The sequence below is a fragment of the Perissodus microlepis genome, chromosome 7 (genome assembly GCF_051167445.1).
Source record: "Perissodus microlepis isolate ML-2025 ecotype Zambia chromosome 7, ASM5116744v1, whole genome shotgun sequence".
Taxonomy (NCBI): Eukaryota; Metazoa; Chordata; class Actinopteri; order Cichliformes; family Cichlidae; genus Perissodus; species Perissodus microlepis.
This window is the reverse complement of record NC_140467.1, coordinates 25,874,001-25,899,031: the sequence shown is the minus strand read 5'-3', so window position 1 is coordinate 25,899,031 and position 25,031 is coordinate 25,874,001. Positions and strand designations below refer to the sequence as shown.

Below are 25,031 nucleotides of genomic sequence, written 5' to 3'. Positions count from 1 at the left end.
CTCCGTCCTGAGACCTTGTGGAACTCAAACAGGTTTAAATCTGATTTTGCTTCCTGAAAGATCTCATCACCTGCAACAGTCACAGGCAGTGTGCAAAATATATGTAGAGCAAAATACACACTTCTCTGTTTATGTGGATTATACTTTTGTAATAATGGATTGTTATTACACAATGAATAGTGTGTGGAATAGAATTAATTTCCCAATGAACCTCCTCAAATTAGACACAATTAGATACAGTGGGGCTGGTTCAGTGTCAGGAGTGTGGGTATGGGGAGACGGGAGTGGGACAGCTAAGCCTGAGCCTGTGTTTGTCTGTTTGGCCCCGCACCACGTTGTCACATAAATGATTTAGTGTATGGAAAGTAAAGCAGTTTCCTTCATGTGGACTTCTCTATGAGTTTAATTTCCACCTGTCTCTCTTTTGTTTTTTGAATCTAACTTGTAACTTTTCACAGAGCTATCCTCCAGTCTTACCGCTCAGCGTCAGTCCGGAGCGCGTGCACCTGGACCAAACCAAATCATGTAAGAAGGAGGGGGAGGCGGGGTCAGAGGCTGATTGGATTTTATTTTTTGTTGCCAATAGCAAAACAAAACTAATGCTATTAAATAATCAAGTTCACAAGTATCCTTGTGAATCAGACATTATTTTATGGTGATAGGTTAATAATTTTCTTTTAAAAGAAAAGACTAATTGACTATTTTACTGTTTTCTAGGGCCCCTCGTCATCACTTTTCTCCCCTTATGGCGCCCCTGGCTAAAGTCATGCGACTTCTATTACAATAACTACTACATCTCACTATGTGTCATAGAGAAAGATAAAGTGTACAAGTTTAGTATATTATGTTACCTGGCATGGATAGTGAAATGTGTTTACATGGCTGTGTTTAGATCGCTGTGCTTTGCCAGCCATCTATCGATTCTCCAGTGCATGCTGCAGTTTGTCCAGGTATAAGCGTGTCAGCAACTCAGCCTCAAAGAGGAGAGGAAAAGAGAGGGGGGGAAGATAAATAAGCCCATAAGGGCTGCTTTGAGTAAGGTAGAGAAGTGAAAGGAGCACCCAGACTTGTTAAAGACTGCTGGCTGCATTGCAGAGAGATCGGGTGCTGGTTAGGATGCCCAGGGAGGGGAGGGGAGCAGGTGGTGAAGGAGCCGCTCAGCAGTGTTGGGCTCTCAGTCGACCAGCTTGGACAGAGTGATAAAGGAGGACGCTTTCAGCTCTGCTGAAAACAGTAGGTGCAAAATGAGCAGAGACTGCAGAAGAGAGAAGAGAAGCTAGAGAAATCCCCTGACAAAGAAGATGCCAAAACTAAGGCACAGACGGAACCTTTTGCTTTGAATCTCAGGCATCTTCACTTTGCTCTGACCATGTCCATAGGATGGAGAGCAACACACACAGACGGCAGAATAACTGCTGCTTAACACCGACAGAGACTGCACCAACGTCAGCTGCTGGCTGAGCACCTCTGATCACATCTCAGCTTGGGGACTTCATCCCCTGGGAAACTCCTGGAAGATCGAAGGAGAAGGAGGAGGGTGGCTTACAGGCACGCTGGTTGGAGTGTGGTGGTCAAAGCAGCCTGGTGTATTTTTGGATGTGAATTAAGCAAGCAAGCTGGAATAAAGATGTAGTGTGAGCTGGAGGAAGGAGGGGGAGAGAACAAGGAAAGTTGTGTGCAAAGGAGAGGAGAGGGCTGGATGTCCTGGCTTGACGGACTGAAAACTGGAAAATACAGAGGGGGCACTGGTTCAGGAAGGTAAGGTCTTTAAAATGTTTTTCACTTGCCCTCAGGATAGGAAAATCAGTCATTTCTTATTTCTGTAACATAACTACACTAAAATGTGGGGTTATCTTACAAAAGCTCATTAAATAGACTATGCTTAGGCTTCAGTTTTGGATACCTCTTCAGATTTGGTATGTAGTTCTAAAGATTAACTAAATGAAGGTTGAATAGAGACAAAAACTGAATGAAAAGTTAGAAAAACCGTATTCATCAATAGTTACATTGTAGGATAGTGTTCAGGCATGTGTGTTGAATGTTTACAGTGTATGGTAGAGATTTCTGCCCGGCACTTAGCTTGAATTGCTTAGCTTACTCTGCTTTAAAATTACACTGAAAACTAAAAAATCAATGTGAATCAGTCTGAACATAACATTGTTATTGTGTCCTTGTGTTAGCTCCTAGCTCCTTCTTAGCTCCTTCTTCCTCTGTGTGGAAGAAGGCAGCAACTATCTGAAAAAATAGCCAAAGAGTACCCATTTGAAGCTTCTGGTGTCTCCAATGAAAAACCTTGTACTGTTTGATTTTCCACAGCATCACTGCTGTGTTGGACCTCCCTAATGTGTTGGTCCTTTTTGCACAATGCCTGCCATTATTAGAGAGTCTCGGTGCATACAGTAAGAACTTAAGTAAATCTAAAATGCCTAAGACTGTGGAACTTTCATGCAAGAATCAAAATGTTCTTCCTATTACAAATAGGAAATAAATCGTTCTTTGCTACAACCTTATTTGGTGTGCTATGTTATATGATGGTAGCTGTAACAGTAGCACATTAGCAAGCTTTAATTGACTTGAGACAGATGTCTAAGATGAACATTTCAGAGTATGACCCAGTGTTTTGTAGTTTGGGACATGATGCTGTTTGTTTTTTAATAATAATTGTGATTCTTAGGTTCATAATGTTCTTAGTTCTCCCTCACTCAGTGTTTATCTTCTCCTGTGTTTACTCGTGTCTCCCTAGTCACTGTGTTAAGCTTGGGTGTCTTGAATCTGAGTTGTGTGTGTTTCCTGCTTTATTTTGATAGTCCCTTGTTCAGTGTATTCAGCTTTGCTTCCTCCCTGTCACATTGTGTCTGATTACGTCCAGCTGTGTTCCCTCCTGTTATCCTCTGTGTATTTAAGTCCTCTGTGTTCCTTTGCTTATTGTCGTGTCGTCCAATGTGCTGTGTGTTTTCCTGTGTGATCCTTGGTACCCCAGTTTATTCCTCGTTGTTCTCCCTAGTTGTTTACTTCTGGTTCCTTGTTTTTGAGTTTTTGGTTATTAGAGCTTCTATGTTTAAATATCGTTATTTCAGCAATAAAGCTGCCTCCTTTGGTCCTCATCCTGTCTGCCACACAGCGCCACCACGAGGCGTTGGTTATTGATGAAGTCTCTGAGGCAATTAATGATCACATGATTATTTTTTACAATGAGCACAACTTCCCATAAGTACAACACAATAGCAGTTCTGCGTTACTGTCGGCTACCATAACCATGACTGGCTTGGATTACTTTAGTAAGCAATTACTTTGACAGTCACTCATTTGTCTGAGGCACGAGTCCCATTGACTGACGCAACCCAGTATTGCCTTAATGCCAGATGAGGGCAAATTAATTTTTTCACTCTGTACTATGATGAACTATTTTCACAACAAACATATTAAAACAACTTCAAGAAAAATGTTGAAACTTGTTATTAATGCTTAAAATATGGGGTGCCACACCCTGAACTATTTAATAATAAAACTCTGTTAACATGTTTTCTTTTTCATTACATTTCTTTCCACTACTAGTGCCTGTCCCCGAGTAACAATTATGGTTGTAAACACTGCATTTAACTGTTCAATAAAACATTTTCCACACTGTGTTACGTTCACCAAATAAAACCCACAGTACCAATTAATCATCAGTTGTCTTTGCCAGGTATACATTATTTTTCCTGTCTAGATCGATAAACAAGTTTATCACATTACTATGACTTTTCTCCTGTAACCAGACTCAATATTCATCCAACACTCTACCACACTTATCTTTGTTTACATATTGATGCACTTCTGTTCATCTTAGTGTCTTCAGTCTGCATCAGTTTCTTATTACTGTCTCTCACACCTTCTATGTATATCTACAGGCCATCAAGACCTCACAGCCCCTGGGGGAAAATAGCTCCCATCTTAATACTTAAACAAATATTAAAACTTAATACGTTGTTGAGCTTCTCCTTCCTTTTGTCTCAGGCTTCTCTTTTTTTGTTTTGTTCCCATCTGTATGGTTTTTCCACGGACAGGCTGGTACATTGATGGAACAGGTTCCTGTGTATTGTGTCACTCTTTCCTCCCTTTTGTGGTTTGAACTCATAAACTGGGATGTTAGGGCTTTTTGACTCACTACCACATACACTGCATCCCCCCAGTATGACCAAAGCTTCTCTGGACTTCTCTCTTTGAGATTGCCAAGCTTCTTTTTGAGCTGTAATAGGTGCAATCTCATAAGCCTCCTTCATTTGAGAGTGGCATTTTGTCACATACTTCTCATAGCTTGCTTGCTGGTCCTGTGAAGGCAAGTTGAACAAGACATCTACAGAAAGCCGAGGAGTGTGGCCAAACAGCAAATAGTATGGGGGAAAACCCAGTAGCCTCCTTCCAAGTGTAGTTGTAGGCAGGCACTATGTTTGACAGCGAGTCTTTCCAATCTGCTTCTTTAGATAAATTCAATTAATTTCAATTGAATTAAATTTAATTTATATAGCACCAAAACACAATAACAGTTGCCACAAGGTTCTTTATATTGTGAGGTAAAGACTCGACAATAATACAAAGAAAACAGATCATATGACCCCCTTTGAACCAGTGCTTTGGTGACAGTTAAAAGGAAAAACTCCCTTTTAACAGGAAGAAACCTCCAACAGAACCAGGCTCAGGGTGGGGCAGGGTGAGGGTCAGCATGCATTACAAAATGGTCCACATCTCTTTGCATTCTCTGAGAGCTTGGACAGGAGCTATTTCAGCTGGGTCCTCAGCTATCCTTTTTCTAGCACCATCTGACTGAGGAAATCCAGTTTCTTCTTGAAGACATCACACTTCTGTGATCTGAGTTTGCCACCATGTTTTTGGTATCTCTGATGTGTTCAACATGAGTATCAAATGAAGGAGAGTGGACTAGGTTGTCTTCCAAATACAGCTGACAGATTACATCCTGAAGCCCTCTTAATTAGTCCTCCATGCTCCATTGAAACTCTACTGAGGCTCAACTAAGGCCTAAATATGCAGTTCTGCTGCCCCAAGGTGTGATGAGGGCTGTGAGGGGGCAACCTTTAGGGTCCAGGAACCCCTGTTGATATGCTTTGCCCTGATCAAGAGCAGAAAACCAGAAGCTGCCGTGAAGGGAATCTAGCCTATCTTGAATTCTGGAAATTTTTTAATTCTGTGCCTCTGTACTGACGTTCTGTTGAGTCCCCTGAAATCTCAGCACAATCTCAGTTCACCTGACTTTTTTCTAATACAGGCAACTGGGGATGAGTAGGGTGACCGGGACTCTGAAATCCACTCATGGTTCAGCAGATCTTGAAGATAGTCTTTCACTTCAGAGGTTTTGAGGCTGATATGTAGGTCTTCAGTGATGTGCATGTCTAAAGTGTGGATGCATCCAACATGATAATCATCATAAACAAATGCTGACATGCTCGTCTTTACTGAGATGGTCTAATTTATCTGGAAGGTCCCACTGAGGTGGCTTATGGCTGGGGGCAAAGGTGGATAATAACTTTATCTATCTGTATATGTGGCTTTAAGGAAATTGGTCCCACTGATCCTGATGTCATATCTTCTCTGCCAGGACTCTGCCCAGACTTTAGCTTGGGTCAGGTGTCACAATAGTTTTAGCACTGATTTAGCAATATTTACTGACAGTGAGAAGATTCGGATGATTTTTCAAATGTTGCCTGATCTTTGCTGCTGCTTGCTCCATTTACCCACTCAAATCTGCAACATTGGGATCACTAGATCCCCGAATTTGAACTAGAACCCTGTTTTGAAGGTGACAGTCCAAATAAAACTCTGTCTCTATCCACTCATCATATGAGATTTCGCTGCCATTAGTTGCTAGAGCTACCAGTGGTTCTGTTCCCAAAAGCTCAGCATACTTCCTTCCTGCCGCCTGTTACTCTTCTTTAACCAGTTCATGCATGAATTATGACAACCTCAATCAGGATTTCTTTCTTAAGTATTTTTATTCATCTTTAGGTATGAAAAAAAGATTTTTGAACTTCATTTTTTTAAACATGTACTTTTCAAAGAGTTTTTTACATGTCCACTTAGGTGGACAACATATGTTTTGACTTATGAATTTGGTATTGAGTGACACATCAGTGTCCAATGTAGTGGTTTATGTGCAAGTATACCATCAACACTGACACAAATACAAGAAAACAGCCTTTGAATAGCTGTCCACTGTAGTGACCACTATGTGTGAAAGCGTTAAAGACCAGTGCTGTGGATACCACCTTTGAGTCAGTAGGTTGTAAAATACTTGTAATATTGCAATTGTAGTCTATTGGCAGTTTTTACAGTTGAAACACATTTTGTTGTGCATCTGCATCACCAGAACTTGAATAGATTTTCTGTCATTTTAGCATTTGCATTTTTTAAGCATTGCATTTAGCATTTGGATCATTCAGCCAACATCATTCATGCATATTTGGGTTTTGTAAAAAAAAAAAAAAAAAAAAAAAAAAAGGATGTGCTAATGTGTACAGAAACAACTAGTCAAAAGGTGTGTGTGAGTGTGAGAGAGTGTGTGTGACTGACATTCTGGGGATTTCTCTATATAGTTTTGTTAGTGTTGCTATGACAAATTGTTGTGGCTGTGATGTGGTATTGAGGATGTCATGCTGCCAAGCTTCATGCCAAGGAGTCATAGGAAGACAAAGAAATTGCAAATGCACGTAAGATATTTCTTTTGTTGTTTTTCTTTATTTGAAAAGTAACTACATCAAACAACAAATTACTAGAATTAAGAACTAATGCAATATGTGATATTACTTTTTAACACCCAACACTGATTACTAATACATCAGTGATAAATCAATTTAATGGTTAGCTGAAAGCAGCACATAGCTAAATGTAAATAATTTAAATAATTAAACTGCTATTTAAAAGAAAGTTATGGTTAGCATGTTTTCAGTTCATTCAAAAGCGGACTCATCACCTCATCAGTTGAAAGTCCCTCTCTCATATCTGATAGAAGAACTTTGGCTGTTTCTTTAACTGGGTCAGGGCTGAGCATCTCATTTGCAATGACTTTGCAGGCAGGTCATATTAATGTGTCTGCGATGGTGTATTGCTTTTTGGATTCAGCTTCTAAGTAGCTAGCTTTGAGAAGTCTTTCAGACATCTTTGTGGTTAAATCAAACCAAGAGTGACATGTTTAGCCGCATGTTCTCCTTAAATTGCTGGTTGTCTGAGCAGTGTCCAAAAAATGAAATGGGCTTTATAGATAATTAGGAAACTTTCTGGGGAAAATCTGGCCTTATTAGAAGAGACGGCATCCATCCCACTTTGGATGGAGCAGCTGTCATTTCTAGAAATCTGGACAAATTTATTAACCCCCTCTAAAACGTGACTATCCAGAGTTGGGACAAGGAAGCAGAGCTGCGGTCTTACATGGCTCTCTGCAGTTTCTCTCTTTCCATCATGCCCCCCCCCCCCGAACAGAAAAGCAGGACAGAAATCTCTGGAGAGCTACCTTTGGCAGCCCATATCCTGGGAGGGGTGATGGGCAGTAACAGTAGTATTTAAATATTAAAAAATAAACAGAAAGAACAATATAATATCCACAACTACATCAAAGAGTAAAACAGTTAAATGTGGATTATTAAATAATTAGTCTCTCTCCCCTGAGTCCCTGTTAGTAAACCATTTAATAATTGGCTAACATATTGATTTACTCTGCCTCACAGAAACCTGGTTACAGCAGGTTGAATATGTTGAAATAAATCAACGTCCTCGTGATAAACTAACTGTCAGAATCCTCGAAGCACAGTCTGAGGGTGCAGAATAACAACAATCTCCCATTCCAGCTTATTAACCATAGACACAGAGTTTTAACTCATTTGATAGCCTGACTCTTAACCTTGTCCACTCTAATTGGAAAATTCAAAAAGCTGTTTTATTTGTTGTTATATATCGTCTGCCTGATCCTTATTAAGAGTTTCTATCTGGTTTCTTGGGCTTTTTATCACATTTAGTGCTTAGTTCAGATAAAATAATTGTTGCGGGTGATTTCAACATTTGTGTAAATACTGAAAATGATAGATTAAACTAGACTCGACTCAGTTGGCTTCTCACAAAATGTGAAAGCGTCCACACACCACTTTAATCCCACTTAGATCTTGTTCTGACATATGACATAGAAACTGAACATTTAACAGTATTCCCCAAAAACCATCTTTCATCTGACCATTTCCTAATAACTTTACATTTACAATAATGGATTATACAGCAATGGGGAAACATTTTATCAGAGTAAATGTCTTTCTGAAAGTGCTGTAATTAAGTTTAAGGATTCAATATAAAAGCCATCACCTGACCCAGCCGTCTTAGCTAATCTCCAACCTTCATTTAATTATTGAAAGAGTAGTTTTAAAACTTCCAGCTTATCATCTGCAGAGGAATGATTTATTTGAAGAGTTTCAGTCAGGTTTCAGAGCTCGTCACAGCACAGAAACAGCTTTAGTGAAGGTTACAAATGATCTTCTTAGGCCCTCTGACAGTGGACTCGTCTCTGTGCTTGTCCTATTAGACTTCAGTGTAGCGTTCGATACTGTTGACGATATTTTATTACAGCAATTAGAGCATGTCATAGGTATTAAAGGTACTGTGCTGCAGTGCTTTATATCATTTCTATCTAATTGACTTCAATTGATTTAATTTGTAGTTTGAATCTGTTTAGTCTTTTTTGTATATTTTTCATATGTTGATTTTTTTCACGATTCAGACTACTGTAAGCACACTGAGCACAAGGGGAAAGAAATGCCAAAGTGAAAAGGAGAGAGGAGATATTTCAGACAAATTAGAGCTACTAGAAACACTAAATTGTTGTGTAAATGACTAAATGACTCATGAAAACAGTGATTAAGAATATAAATGTTTTGTGATGTCATGTGATCCAACACCTCTATTTGCAAAATTTTCCTTTCGGTCAGGAGCGCCGATAAGACAGATTCTCCTGATGTAGTCTGTGGGCAGAATGCATGATGCCATGATGTAAATCTGTGAATCCATTCAAAAAAGTGTATAAATCTGCTTGTCCAACAGAGCTGAATGTAATAATGTAAAGAATAAACCAGTCTCTCCTGTGCAGTAAGTTAACCCTAGCCCTAACCTGGAGAGGTGGAAGAAAGGAGCACCAGAGGTTCTAATGGCAGAATGGGGGATTTAGTTGTTTTAGTAGTTTTTGCTGTTTCTGAGATGTTTGTAGCTCAGTTCAGTTCAGTTGCATTTTATTTATATGGCGCCAAATCACAACACCAGTTGCCTCAAGGTGCTCAACTATTTTGAAAAACACACAAAGAAAATGGCAATTCTGCTTGTATGTTGAGTCTAAGTGACTCTCAGAATAAAGTTTGTGCTTTTTCAAAGCATTTCTTGTTTCATTACTTCCATATGACAGCAAATTAAGATTACACACGTGAGGTTTTTTTTCTCTCTTCTTACGTCTTCTTCCCTCCACAAATTGTTCCCTCTTTTCCTAAACCCATCTCCACTCACTCCCTGGTTCTCATGTTGACATCTGTTGTGGACCCCTCTGCCTCACTTCCTGCTCCATCTTCAGATGCCCTCTTGCTACAGGAATGCGCTGAACATTGTGGTCACCACCCTTTTTGCTGCGGTGGTCCTCTTCACCATTCTGTTGGCCTATGTTACAGGTTCATTTCAATCACAAACACAAAAAGTATATGATAATTAAAACGTATGATCATATTTACTGATTTTTTTTTCCCTTCTTCATTGTGAAGGCTACCAGTTTATCCACACTGAGCAGCACCACCTGTCCTTTGGCCTATATGGTGCCTTCCTCTCCCTCCACCTCTTTCTCCAGAGCCTCTTTGCATTCTTGGAGCATCGGCGGATGAGGAGTCCTGCCCGACCTCAACACCTCCGTCGTTCCGTGGCCCTCTGCATCGCAGCTTACCAAGAGGACCCAGACTACCTAAGGAAGTGCCTCCACAGCATCTGCCGAATCTCTTTTCCAGGCTTGAAGGTGGTGCTGGTGGTGGATGGAAATAGACCCGAGGATCGCTACATGATGGACATTTTCCATGAAGTGATGGGAGGAGCGGACCAGGCAGGCAGCATGGTGTGGAAGGGGAACTATCACAGGGATGGTAGTGGAGGTGGGGGGAAAAGCACAGCGCACATGGAAGAGATGGCACAGGTGTCAAGGATGGTCAGAGGTTGCCGCTATTCTTGCATTATGCAGGAGTGGGGAGGTAAAAGGGAGGTGATGTACACTGCCTTCAAAGCACTGGGGGACAGTGTGGATTACGTGCAGGTAAGGGCTACACAGACACCATCACATATATGTACATTTGCAATGGCAAAGAATTCATTTGAACAATTTAGGCTGACCTGATGTATAATCTGAATATTCATCCTGACCACTTATTATGATCTGCATAGTTTGTACAGTCATTCTGACCACTTAGCTACTAACCACGGTAATGTAAAACGGGATGGCTGTAGCTCAGGAGGTACAGCAGGCCATCTACTAATCAGAAGACTGGCAGTTCAATCCCTGGCTGTCCAGCCTGTATGCCAGATACTAAACCCAAGTTGCTCTCCAATACATCCATTTTTGAATGCCAGAGAACCATGTTTGATAACAGATGCCATTTAAAACCTGCACTTATGTCTACCTGTGCTAGCTGTTTCTTCTGAAGTACATGCTAATGCTAACACACTAATGTTAAAAACTGGGCAAAATACTGCCTTAGAGCAAGAAGTACATAAGTTTTATGTGGCCATTAGAAAAACCTCACTCACAGTGAAATAGAGTACACAAGATTTCTTTTTATTTCAAAGCCTACTAGTGCTGACAGTGTGATTCTGACCTGCAGTCCAGAGCCCAAGGATACCACAGTCAGAATTTCAGCCTGGTTTCATACAGGAAAAGGTGGTCACTCAGAGGAACAAGATGTCAATCACATATCTTAATAATCGGACTCTTGCATCTTCCTAAGAGAGTTTTCATCTACCTTAATAGGCCTTGTGTTAGTGGAACATGAGTTTCCATACCAGATCCTTGGAATAGAACTCTCTTTTTCTCTGGGTCCTATGTGATTTCAGCAGGTTGGCCACCTCCTAATTGCACAGTAGGCTTTTGCTCAGAGCCCGACGGCAGATTCAGTCCAGTCCTTTTTTAAAAACTTCACATAAACCCTGATTTAAATTGATCCTTCTGTCAAATAAAACTATGTTAGTTTAAAAATAGGACCAGACCAGGTTACAAACTATGTTTTATAGCCCCCTTCCTTCCTGTTTACCCACAGCCAGATCCCCCCCACCCCCACCCCTTTTTATAGAAGGCCCCCAAACTAATTTGAATTCTCTACTTCCTGTACTCTACTCCAAATAGCTGGCAGCTATCAATTTGACTAATTTTAGTATATTAATTGATCATACTAACATTTAATTAATGCTTAATTATTGTAGCTGTAGTATTGCAGCTGAGGCTGTTAGGAATCCCAATTTTGTAGATGCTAATTTGTCAGCACCAATTATAACGCATGACTTTTCTTACATCAACTCTGTGAAATGTGTTGTCAGCAGTATAAAATCCTGCACACCCAAAAATGACCTCTTTTGTATTTAACATGACAGTAGCATTACCTCTGATTTTTTTCATAGTAAAAATAAACCATCTGTTTATTAGAAGAATGAAAACCTTCACCATCTGTGAAGGACTTGCAATGTAATGTAAAACAAGCATGAAATCCTAACTACTTTACACAAGTAATAGTCAAGCAAGACTGTTGAAACTGTTGTTGGTGTTATTTAACTGCTCATGGAAAGACTTTCCGGGTCTGCATCCAGACCTGTGGGTTAATGCTGGATATTTAGTTCCTTCTTCATGGCCAACTGTTGCACGCCTTTGTCCTTGCCGAGGGTAAAGGTCGTGTCCACAGCTGACCCAGGTGCATTGAAATTACAGAGAACCAGCTGGGATGTTTGTCAGCAGCCTCTCATTTTTCTCTTGGATTTTACGATCAATACCAGCCTGTGTTTGGCAACACCTGGGGTCTGCTGGTTGTAATTGTCTGAGCCCGTGTTTAACCCCCACTAGGCCTCACCTTTTGTTTTTTATGTCGTCTTTTATTTCCCCAGGTGTGTGATTCAGACACAGTTTTAGACCCAGCATGTACCATAGAAATGCTCAAGATCCTTGAGGAAGATCCAATGGTGGGAGGGGTTGGTGGAGACGTGCAGGTAAAACAGCACTGCAGAGGAAAAGTGAAATGAGAAAGTCAACTTGAATTTCCTCTCTTGTTATTGATTAAACTCAATATCTAAATATCAGAGTCACAGAATATGGAACCCTTTATGCATCAAAATGGCTTTTATCTTCTTTATTAGGCTGCGTCTGTGAGTATGCAGTTCATTTTTGCATCAAAGTACAGGGCAAACTTCAGATTGCTAATATGCTCGCTTATGCCCAAACCACCTCAACTGGCTCCTTTCAATGTGGAGGAGTAGCGGCTCCATAGCGGTGGGTGTTGTTGGACTCCGCCAGGGCTTCCCTTTGTCACCGATTGTCACTTTGCCTTCTAGTGTACTTTAAAATATCACAACAATTGGAAATGTCATAGACAGCTCTAAATCCTTCTCAGTCATACAGTTATCCTTTTACATTGAACACATGTAAAAATAGGAGATATTGTGATTTGGCAAGCAGCCCTACAACTAACTGCCGGATGGCTTTCACTGCAAGACAAGGCCTTGTTAAATAATTCAAAGACAGACAATCCATTTTCTTTGTCCTTGGCATGGCTATTAACACAACAGTGGCCGTCATTCACAAAGAACTGTTCTGGGCACTTCAACGAAAAACTGAAATTATAGCTAGCCTAGCAAGTGCCAGATGCCAGTCGTATCCAGACTGAAGTTATAACAACATTTGCATCATGAGTAGATGCTTTCCCTTGTTGTCAGAAGACCATGGCTATATTGTGAAGCTTGAAGGCTCTACTTGAAATGCAAATTGGTCTCATGGTGTGCTCAAAAGTCAGTCAATCAATCAATCAATAAAAAGCAAGAGAGGCTGGAATAGACTTACCAGTAGCTGGGGGACATAACGAAAGGAGATAAAAAGAAAAGCACGTAACATCAGCTTCACATCCAAAGTGCTGTACAATAAAGGAAATGCCAAAGGGGAATCCACACTGTTACTAGCTCATCTTTCTGTAGCCAATTCCAGCAACTAAGAGGATTGAACAAGATAATTAGTATTCACAAAGCTGAACTTGACAGCTATGGACACTCAGCCCAAAAGCCAAGTGCTCAGTCAGGCCTCAAATAAGGACACTAAGGACACTGTAATGCCAGTTCCACCCACAATCCATTGCTCAACAATCTCTCCGTAAAGGCAATGGCAGGTCTGCACCTCCTATGGCAGCCCAAGTCCATAGGACAACTCTGAACAAAAGTCCCACACTAGCTGCTGCTCAAATCAGGCAGTTTTACAAGTAGACAGTTCAGTGAGCTACATTTAGGTGAATTTAGGTGAATCATCAGCTGTCATAACGCTAATTATTTAACCTGACAGAATCAAGTGAACAGACATGCAGCCTACCTATAGCGGGTTAACCTCATATATTGCTGACAGCCAAATCATGCTCCAGAAAGAGAGACATGAGAAACAGAGCAGGGAGCATAACCAGCCCAGCTACAGCCACAACCTTGAATAACATAAAGTTTTACATTAATTAATGTAAAGGAGTTTAATGAGGTAGATAGATTAATTAGAAATTTAATGAGTTAGATACAGAAATGAGCTGTATCTAACTCAGAAAAGTGGGCTAACCATGCATATTTTTGCACATTTGAAATACTCAAATGTAAAATCCTCACAGAAAAAAACTACAATGCAAAAATGTATAAAACTACATTTGAAATGTCATCTAGGTCCTGAAAATGTGTCTATTTTATTCTATTTATATCTGGGACAAAAAAAGGTGAAGGCTCCTTGGAGAGTTTCAAGACAATATTCCCTAAACCTGAAAAAAAAGGGAAAAGTTGATGGAAAAATCTTAGTTTTCAGTAACTGTTAAGATACAATGAAACCTGACTGTGATTTTCCTTTCTTTCAATCTTAATATATTCTTATGCACTTTCCTATCTTCCAGATACTCAACAAGTACGACTCATGGATCTCCTTCTTAAGCAGTGTGCGCTACTGGATGGCCTTCAACATTGAGCGTGCGTGCCAGTCCTACTTTGGCTGTGTCCAGTGTATCAGTGGCCCTCTCGGGATGTACAGGAACTCCTTGCTACAGCACTTCTTGGAGCCATGGTACCATCAGACCTTTTTAGGCTCCAAGTGCAGCTTTGGAGATGACCGCCACCTCACCAATCGGGTGCTTAGCTTTGGGTACAAGACAAAATTCACAGCTCGATCACAGTGTCAGACTGAGACACCAACCCAGTATCTGCGTTGGCTCAACCAGCAGACTCGATGGAGCAAGTCTTACTTTCGTGAATGGCTCTACAATGCCTTGTGGTTCCATAAACACAGCCTCTGGATGACTTATGAATCCATGGTCACTGGCTTCTTCCCGTTCTTCTTGGTTGCTACAGTCATCCATCTCTTCTATCGTGGACGGCTGTGGAATATCCTGCTCTTCTTATTGACAGTCCAGTTGGTCGGGATGGTGAAGGCGACCTACGCCTGTTTTTTGCGTGGCAGTCTGGTCATGATCTTCATGTCACTTTACTCACTTCTCTACATGTCCAGCCTTCTTCCTGCCAAAATATTTGCCTTGCTTACCATAAACAAGGCTGGATGGGGCACATCAGGCCGCAGGAAGATTGTGGTCAACTTCATTGGAGCTGTGCCAGTTACAGTTTGGGCTATGGTGCTGCTTGGAGGTGTGGCATATACAGTTTACTGTGAAACACAGGAGCCATTCAGTGAGACTGAGAAAGCCTTATTGATAGCAGGGACGATACTCTACGCCTGCTACTGGCTTATTCTTGTGGTACTGTACTTGGCAATTGTAGCCAAACGGTGTAATAAGAGGGAAGAACAGTATCATCTGCCATATGAAGAGGCCTAAACTGGAAATATTGCTCGTCTGAGTTTCACTGCAGTATGATTCAAGCAAGGTCTCTACTCACCTTGCTGGAACAATAAACAAGGAACACACATCTTCATCGCTGGTGCTACAACACTGTGATTCTTAAATTTGAGAAGCATGACTCTAGTTGTGGGGACTTATAGATCCATACAGTTCTTCCATTTATCCCATTTTTATGGTGCTTCACAGTGAAAACCTTAACCAAGCAGAATAGGTCATAATGTTATAAAATATCCATATACTTGCTACGAAAAACATCAGGTAATTGATGGGTACAGGTTGCTTTTTGTAATGAAAAGTGTCATACAGTGTTTTACATTTTTTTTTAAAAATACATGTGAAACTTTTATATTTAAGATGTTTACTTAGATTAGTCAGAGCACCTGCTTTGGAAAAGATTAGGGAGGCTCAGTAGGTGTAGAGTCCAGACAGAGACAAAGCAAATTTTAAAAAATATGAAACTGCCAACAAATTCAACTGAAGATGTGTTTAACATGGAAGAGAGGAAGAGATGAATTTGTCCTGGCCAGTCAGCATGAATTTAAAAATATAGAGAGGTAGGAAGTAGGAAGAGAGTCTTTAAGAAATAAACAGAAAATACACTAGTGTGTGAGTTATACATAAAAATACATCCATACTCTGTAACATCCTAAGATCTGTACAGTTGGTGCATGAAAAAAAATTACATAAATATTCTGTCTTAATTTCGCTACTTCCATTTTTACTATTTATACTTTAATAGTATATACATTATACTATGTATCTACTAGTGTAGTGTGTGAATTTCAGTAAAGTAACATTGTCTCAAATTGTCTGTGTAGGTTCTCAGTCATCCAGGTGATGATAGTCTAAGGAGCTTGGAAAGAAATCATCTGGACTTCTTTAAGTTTCTTTAAGACTTTTAACCTCTGATCTGAGAAGCTTCTTCAGTTCCACTGGTCATTCACAGTGGGCATAGATAAATGACCATCTTTGTAAAGAGGGGATGGCTTACGACACCAACTGTCTGCCACTTACTATGCAGTTCTGCGTTCCCTTCCCAGGCGCCTCACCCTCCACTTAGCTCTTGCATCAGGTGATCTCAGTGGGTCAGATAATAGGGTAAGGCAAGGCCTCACAATGGTTTCAACTGAAGCCTCTGCTGATAGTGACCTTTTTTCGCACCTTGCCGCGTGTTGTGAGGCACGAGATCAAGTTAGTTTTAGAACTGAAGAAGCTTCTCAGATAAGATGTGAAACGTCTTCAAGTAATTAAGAAGTCCAGTCACTTTCTTTCCAAGCCATTTAGATCATTGTCTCAGATTACAAACAGTAAATTGTAAAGGTAACAAAAATAATGTTTGTAAGGTTTTACCATGATTGTGCACCAGCTGCCACCTTTTGTAATAATTTGAAACATGTTGATCCTAAGATGATACATATTGCTAAATTCATCACCAAACACCACCATAACGTGTTGTGTTAGTGCTTGAAAAAGATCTGCTGTGTTTACCTCGTTGATTAGCATTGCCACATAGCATTCCACTAAAGATGCTCTTTCACACTGATTTGTTTAACTCTCTTTTAGTTATGTAGCCAAGAGTAGATTAAAGAAGTATAGTTCACTCTTAGCTTTGACCGGTACCTGTAGGGCTCTTGAGATTTGGCAGGTGGGTGAACCACAAGATTTAGTTTATCAGTGCAGGGAAAAATTTTTCTCAAATTAATATTTGCTTTGAACTTGAGTAACAGCAAGAAGAGATTTAGACAAATGAGGAATTGCAAGAAACATTACTAATATAGCTTCAAACAGTCATGGAAAGCTGTTACATTATTAAAACTGTTATACTGTTATTAGGCCAGCTAGCATATCTCCCCATGTGAAGACCCTAAATGTATTTAGTTAAGATGCATACATACAGTGATATGAAAAAGTATTTTCCCATTCCAGATTTCCTGTTTTTTGCATGTTTGTCACACTTAAGTATTTAGGATTATCAAACAAATTTAAATATTAGACAAACATAACACAAGTAAACACAAAATGTAGTTTCTTAAATTCAGCCGTTCATAAGTGGACTGGCTGGTGTGTTTTGGGTCATCGTCCTGCTGCAGAACCCAAGTGCGCTTTACTTTGAGGTCATGAACAGATGGCCGGACATTCTCCTTCAGGATGTTTTGATAGACAGCAGAATTCTCTGTTTACCACAGCAAGTCTTCAGGTCCTGAGGCAGCAAAACAGCCCCAGACCATCACACTACCACCACCAAATTTTACTCTTGGTATGATGTTCCTTTTCTGAAATGCTGTGTTACTTTTATGTCAGATGTAACAGGACACACACACCTTCCAAAAAGTTAAACTTTTGTCTCATCAGTCCACAGAGTATTTTCCCAAAAATCTTGAGGATCATCAAGATGTTTTCTGGTAAAATTGAGACTTGATGTTCCTTTTGCTCCGCAGTGCTTTTCATATTAAAACTCTGCCATGCAGGCCATTTTTTTCCGTCTTTCTTATGGTGGAGTTGTGACACTGACCTTAACTGAGGCAAGTGAGGCCTGCAGTTCTTTAGGTGTTGTTCTGGGGTCTTTTGTGACCTTCTGGATGAGTCATCAATGTGCTCTTAGGGTAATTTAGGTCGGCTGGTCACTCCTTGGAAGGTTCAAAACTGTTCCGTGTTTTCGCCATTTGTGGATAATGGCTCTTATTGTTGGCTGGAGTCCCACAGCTTTAGAAATGCTTTATAACCTTTTCGAGACTGAGAGATGTGTCTGATTTGCTCCTGCATTTCCTTGGACCGTGGCATCAACTCTGGCTTTTGAGGATCTTTTGGTCTACTCCACTTTGTCAGGCAGGTCCTATTTAAGTGATTTCTTAATTGAGAACAGATGTGGCAGCAATCAGGCCTGGATGTGGCCACAGAAATTGAACATGGATATCACATCCAAAGATGTGATATACCACGGTTAATTTATGTTATAACAGGGGGGTCCAATCCCTTTTTCACACAGGTCGATTTATGTTTGGATTATTTTTGGATTTTTTTCCCCCCCTTAATAATAAATGCCATCATTTAGAAACTACATTTTGTGTTTACGTGTGTTATCTTTGTCTAATATTTAGATTTGTTTAATTATCTGAAACATTTGAGTGTGACAAACAAACAAAAACATAGGAAATCGGGAAGGGTGCATTCAAGACATTAATATCTTTTGTGCTAGTTAGCAAGCTGGCAAATTGACTAAAGCAATAGGCCTACAGATTTTACACTGCCGCAAACTGCCACTACAGCATGGCGCTACAATTCTGAAATTCCTGGGGATAACCCTAAAATGGGCGTTTTTCTAGTAATGCATAGGCATGCCAATATAAACAACTGTCTTAAACATTGTTGTGATAAATTTTTGAAACAACTGATTTTGCAGCAACTATGAGGAGAAAAAAATCCATATTAATACCTTTAATGATTCAAAGTATGTGGTCGAGGTGCAATTGTCATTTGTTCTACTGGGGTATCAAAGTCTTCTTGTCAAAATCTAAAAACAGTGACCATCTTATCAGACAACAGTATGTTGACACAACTGTATTAAAGTTTAATGATGTTTGGAAGTTATATAGTCATTTCAGACAGTACTATGAACCTCCCTTCTGCATACATGCTAAAGTATGTACTGTATCAAAACCAGACCTGAAATCTATTCCTACTGAGACAGTGATTGCATTTGGAAGTATACAGGACAGGTGTGGAAGTTTTCTAGACGTTGCGTGTTTCTCATGAATCACGAACAGCATTATCATCCACTATGATTTACCAGAAAAGAGAATCCAAACATCTCTGAAGGTGGGGCTGCATTTTGTTGTGGCTGAGCAGTGTCAAGTTATTGTTAGAATCGTTATTTTACAGTTCTCGGTGTGTTGTAGTTTAATTCAGAAGTCTTTTTTATATAATGAAAAGTTGCCATATTATATCTGTGTGTTTTTCTGCTGGATGTAGTTATGTTGATGTGGGTCATTTACACATTTTACACTAGATTTTGATTTTGTCTGTTCACACTAACAAAAAGACTAAACACCAAAGTTTTTTTCTAGGATATGTTCCAAAAACCTTATCTGTATGTTTCGTGTGAGAAACATCTGCATAATGGACACTTTAAAATATTTAAGTTATATTCATATTGCTTTATTTTGAGATGTAAAAGCTTCAACTTGAAAGGTCAAAAGGTCACATACATTTAAAGGAACTTTACAACTCTGACATTTTGTAGCTCTTGTTTCTTGATCTTCTGCTGTTTCCATCTCTGGGCATCAACAGGATGCTGAAAGTCATTAAACTGCTTTCTATTTAGGACACAAAAATCCTATTCATATGATACAGAAAATGTCTCATTTAAAGGACTACATGGATTTTCCCCCAGTTTAAAATCATTTTCTGACTGTTTTTTTACTGTATTTTTTGTTCACTTGAAAAGATAAAATTCATTTTTAATAATTAATTCTATTGTTGTTAAGTCACTTTGGAATCTTTAGTGTCTTCACTCTTCAGTCTTTTTTGTGTCTTTTCTTATCTTTTTCTGCAATCAGCAATATTTTTGCCTTTCACGCTGCTATTTGGTACATTAACATACAGTACAGACACAGAAAAAGCAAAAAACACATTAAACAAAGATATACAGAGACACACAAGACAGACAGACTAAGTGAACACAGCATGTTGCCCAAAGATAGCTTGGAGCAGCCAGGGACAGAGCCACCTCCCCATTAGTACATGACCTGCTCTACTACAGCCTTCACACCTGAGAAAACTAAAACTGGAATTGAATTAAAGAATTGATAGGAAGACATAATTTCTGGTGCCAAGACTGTGTTTGGAGAACTCTAAACATGGCATTAAATCTGCAAAATCCCTTGCCAACCAGATAAAGCAAAAATAGTGAAAATGTAACCGGACAAATTACATAAAGTGGAAATTCTGATAAGCGATTCTACACAAATTTTAATTAAGTTCATCCTTCCTAGGCTGGATCAAAACATTATACAGTTCTTTATAGCATCAATCCTACTGCACTTTATATGCATATGAAACAAAAAATTCTCAATTTGAGTGCATTGACTCTTTATAAATATTTGTAAATATTATAAATTTCTATAGGTTTTATTTTTTGCTTTTTTGTACAGAATTTTTTCTTATTCATTTATTTTTTCTGCTATATCTTTAATTCGCTTTTCCTTGCTGCTATAATGTGAATTTCCCAAAGTGAAATAACGTCTATGTCCTGTTCCTCCTCGTGAAGCTTTCTGAAGGAGTCACGTGAAGGACAGTCTTGGATTCCACGCAAATGATTTCAAAGTTGCAGCCCTGCTTTTCCCACTGCTCTCTGCACTTCTTGTAAAATAAAAGCTTTAAAAATTTCTGATATATACAGTGGAAATACAATTTACTAATTACAAGAGAAAGCTGGAGTAGATACTCCAGCAGAACAACATGAGAGATGTGGAGTGGCATGAAGACAATCACTGGATTCCTGCCATCCAACAGCAGAAGAGCTGAGGGTGGTGAGGACACAGTCAGTCTTTAACAGATTCAACACTGCAGTTAATGCTCAGCCCCCTGCTGACTTACCTGTAGTCTGCCTGCAATCCAAAGCAATGCCACTATAGCCTCTTTTATATTGGCCCTGTCACCCCAGGGCTGTGGTCAAAGCCTTGCCAGCTGGCAAGGATCCTCATCAGGCTGTTCAACCTCTCCCTGACTCATGCCAGCGTTCCCACCTGTCTGAAGGCCTCCTCCATCATTACCTGCGATTCATTTCAAGCTATGTATGTCTTCCAGTGTCTTTTATCCTGTCTTTCTCCCATCACCTCCAACTGACTGTGGGAGATGGCGAACCCTCCTTATAATCTGTTCTGCCAGAGCTTTCTTCCTGTTAAAAGGGAGTTTTTCCTTCACACTGTCACCAAATGCTTGCTCCAAGAGGGTTGTTTGATGGGATTTCTCTCTATTATTGTAGGGCCTTTACCTTATAATGTAAAGCACCTTGAGGCAACTGTTGTTGTGATGCTATATAAATCAAACTGAACGGAATATTCAGATAAAACAAAAACACATTAGACAATTACAGTATTACATATTGAATTTATTCATGTACATATTCTTAAACTGCCCATAAACCTTTATTTTTAACTGTATTTGTTTCAAACATCACATTTATTCAGTTTTAACATCATTCAGTTTCATCATCTACACTTCAGTTTGTTATAATACAACTGCTGCATCAATCCAAAGACAGTAAAGAAACACAGAAGGGATGAGAAGATAGCTCAGTGACTCACAGTGTGCATGTATCTTTGGGGAAGATACTGAACCCAAATCCACTGCATCTGTGAGAGTGTGTGTGCTTAATTGTTTTGTTTTTTTAAAGTCCAATTCAAAATGCTCTCAGACTCTGGGCTACTATGTGATGCTAGAACAAATTCAGTGTGCACTGGCAGAGTTCCCAAATCTCTGGAATGATCAAAATGTTTCTTTAGTAGAAAAATTAGTTACTCCGAACAAATGTGTATTGATTTGCAGTGCCCTTTCCCTCCAGAGTGGAAAGGTGAACTAAAACTACAAAACAATTAGCATCATCTGATTTTTATCTCGATGAATCCATTTTAATTAAATCTATTTTACCAAAAATAAAAGTAAAACAGAAAGTGAAAGTATGTCTAATTTCTGGTTCAAAGCCCCTAAAAAACTTTGTCTGCACCAGTATTTCTTTATAATATATAATCATGACTGCACACAAAAACTGCTGTTACAAACATCTCTTTCACTTATCCTTATCAGGGTCACAGGTTTAGAGCCTATCCCAGCTACCACAGGCGCAACAGGCGGGGTACACCCAGGAAAGGAAATACAGACAGGATAAGACCCACTAACTGCAGGCCTTCATTCTGTGGGAGGAAGAGAAAACCTTCTTGCTGCGAGGCACAAAGGTTGAGGTTGAGTGCATCAGTTATTATATATGACAAATGTAATTTTTGTCTTCAGACACGCTTCACCTGTCCATCAGTCCGCCCAGCATATACAGTCTTTCCTATGATTAAAAGGAAATGAGAATTTTCATTTGCAGTTTTTCTTTAAATTTGGACAGAAAGTCAGGTAGTGACAAACCCATTGATGTCTTATTTTGCTTTCCAAAAACTGCCTTCAACAACATTCAGATCAGAAACCATCACAGTATAAATACTTCTTAGAATAAGACAAGTCAGACAGGGACTTTGTCCCAGCAATGAAATGTAGTCCTGCTACACCTTCTTGGGTACATTAGTGATGATAGGTTTGGGGCGGATCTTAAAAATCAGTTTTGTTTTAATGAGTGCGGACACAGAATAAGATGTGGAAGCAGAGCCTTGTTGGTCTGTTTCCATTGCTTCCTGTGTCATGTCATCGTTGTTACTGCTGTGACTGCCCTGTGAATGGCCCGAGTGCTTGGTGAGAACAGCAAAGGGTTTCTCCAGTTTGACCTGCTTCCCGTAGAGAATGTGATGTCCTACAATCAGCACTGGCACCCCCTGGTGGATGGGAAACAAAATAATAATTCAGTGGCAGTGGATTCTCAGCTTTCCCCCAACACGATGACCATTTACAAGAACAACTTAAGTACCACTTTTTCTTTGATCTGATGACTTGGTTATTTATTGACACAATAGGACTCATGGGTTCATTTTTGGAAGTCTGCTGTCTTAGCCCTAAAAAGGGGTATCAAACAGACGGTTAAGTGCCAAGTTGATGGCAGTCTTGTGCAGCCACAGGCACAGCCCAACTGAGACAAGTGGAAGCGAATATTGTTGTTACTTCAGTTGTACATGTTGATATTATCATCAAGTATGCTGACTTCACGAGTCTGTGTGGCTGGTATGACCATGGTGTTTATGCTGGGAATGGAAAATTCCTAAGCATCTCATTTTCTCTCACCAGCCATTTTTGCACTGATGTGACTGCATTTTGAAACTGAATTAAATTAATCAAAGTACGCAGATGTTTTAGACATAACATAGCAGCTGTTTCTTCACATTCTGTTAACATTGTTAGCTAAGTTTGGAAGGCTGTAAACTATTTGTATTTCTTTAATTAATCTTTGTATTATCCAAAACTTGCATTTATGTGACACAATGACAATTCAAAACAAAACTGAAAATGAAAAAATTTTAGAAAACAGAGCTTTTCATGTCAGTCTGTATTTTGTACCAATACTGTCCCATTTCATAAATAAACTTGCTTTATTACTACCTAAAGTACTTTCTTCTGTGTGAGATTGTGCTATTCTCATATAAACTTAATTTTAATTGATTTATAAACACTGCTATTATTTTTGTTCTCCATCTACAATACTAATTGAGGGAAATGATGCTGGATTTTAGTAAATACATAAATGATCTTTTTTGGGGGGCTATACTGTGTTTTTCAGCATGTTGTGTACCTCTTTGGTATACAGTAGATCTCCCATCACATTTCCTGCCAGACCAGAGTTGTGTCTAGACACTATCTCCCCCTGTAATTCCACCACCAGCCACTCGGGGGGACTGCTGCCATCCGGGCTGTCTCTACAAGAGCAGATGCATATCAACAGCCTATAAAGCAGTCATACTCAGCCTGTTTAATTCGGTAGATAAAGGAGCATATGTTATGTAGTTTGTTTTTAATTAACATAAAAAAAACCCCATCAGATTAAAAGTTATATTTCAAGAACAATACAACATCCTTTCAAAGTTGCGTTTAATAATGGCAATGCTGGACAATTAAGCAAAACTTTCTGATAAAATCCTGCCACCTTGTGGTGAAAGATTTCAATACATTTTACAGTTATACTTTTCTATAATAAAAAGGTACCCGTAAAAACGTAATTGTAAAAAAACAAACATTCAAGTGTCAATATATTCTAAAAAGAAAAAATATAAATATTCACACTGTTAGCTTTACAACTCAGGCACACACCACTCACATGTACGAAACAGATTCAACTTTAGACTTAAACCTTGACTTCCCTCATTCTCCTACAAACTTATTGAGCTAAAACAAGTATTTTGTCTCCGCATGTATAATGTGATAGCAATACTGTATACTAATGATATAAATTTCCAAAACCTAAATTTGTTAAAATGAAAAAAAAAACCCATCTCATCCTCTCGTAAATGCACCTGTCCAAGCCTACACAGGGATGTCTAACTTTTCTCTCCCTCTCTGTCAGCATCATGGCAAAACCACAGGAGGATTTACTAGAGCTTGAATACCCAGGTCCTGAGTTTTTAAGAATGAGCCTTTTCTTACTTTTAACAAACCAAACATTAAGCCTTTCAATGGTCTAGTCTTTGTCAGAAGTGTTGCTGGACCATAAATCCCGCTTTAAATTTAAGTATCAATTCTACTCTCCTCTTAAAATGTGGCTAATGACACTATAGTTGTTCCGATCATTAGGGTGAACTTGCCTTGAGTATTTCCCCCATAAACATATATTTGGCACTAAGTAATGGAAAGATAAAGTTCGCTCATCAGTCTTACCTGATCATTATTTGAACCATCCTCCCGTCAATAACGATTAGCAATAACACTAACTAATTTGCTACCGATGTAGCGCTTCAGCTGCAGTCACAAACCAGCACTCTTCACTCGGTTCGTATTCCGACAGTATTTCCCGCCCACTGTGAGCGTTTCTTCTTCGTCGTCTTCTTCTTCGGCGCTTGACATCAACAACCAGGTGTATTACCGCCACCCACTGAACTGAAGTAACAAGACTCCGGAATGTAATCTACAGCACATGATGGGAGATTCCCATTCCACAAAGAATCCATGCACCAATTACCAACTCCCTGATACTTGGAGCAGTTGAATGAACCATTCCAATAAATCCATATGCAACTACTATCCACTACATTTTATCCAAGCCGTTGTCCGTACTGT

At 39.5% G+C, this 25,031-nt stretch overlaps 2 protein-coding genes across 2 annotated transcripts; one reads left to right on the top strand and one right to left on the bottom strand.

Annotated features, from left to right (window-relative positions):
- Nucleotides 1-1,063: 1,063 nt before the first annotated feature.
- Nucleotides 1,064-23,368, top strand: has3 (hyaluronan synthase 3). The gene is made up of 5 exons (XM_084934390.1): nt 1,064-1,758; nt 9,590-9,683; nt 9,774-10,309; nt 12,142-12,243; nt 14,160-23,368. Exons 2-5 carry the CDS (start codon nt 9,590-9,592, stop codon nt 15,087-15,089), a joined length of 1,662 nt encoding a protein of 553 aa, XP_084790516.1. The 5' UTR covers nt 1,064-1,758; the 3' UTR covers nt 15,090-23,368.
- On the bottom strand, nt 21,202-25,025 carry chtf8 (CTF8, chromosome transmission fidelity factor 8 homolog (S. cerevisiae)). The gene is made up of 3 exons (XM_084934391.1): nt 24,633-25,025; nt 23,554-23,677; nt 21,202-22,645 (listed from the first exon to the last, which is right to left on the bottom strand). Exons 1-3 carry the CDS (start codon nt 24,650-24,652, stop codon nt 22,379-22,381), a joined length of 411 nt encoding a protein of 136 aa, XP_084790517.1. The 5' UTR covers nt 24,653-25,025; the 3' UTR covers nt 21,202-22,378.
- Between the last annotated feature and the right edge of the window lie 6 nt (nt 25,026-25,031).

Coding starts and splice junctions, on each gene's coding strand:
- chtf8 (XM_084934391.1), bottom strand. CDS start 24,652: ATGGTTCAAATAATGATCAG. Junction 23,678..24,632: donor ATGGTTCAAATAATGATCAG/GTAAGACTGATG, acceptor CTGCTCTTGTAG/AGACAGCCCGGATGGCAGCA. Junction 22,646..23,553: donor ATCTACTGTATACCAAAGAG/GTACACAACATG, acceptor CCCATCCACCAG/GGGGTGCCAGTGCTGATTGT.
- has3 (XM_084934390.1), top strand. CDS start 9,590: ATGCCCTCTTGCTACAGGAATGCGCTGAACATTGTGGTCACCACCCTT. Junction 9,684..9,773: donor TCTGTTGGCCTATGTTACAG/GTTCATTTCAAT, acceptor TTCATTGTGAAG/GCTACCAGTTTATCCACACT. Junction 12,244..14,159: donor GGGTTGGTGGAGACGTGCAG/GTAAAACAGCAC, acceptor CCTATCTTCCAG/ATACTCAACAAGTACGACTC.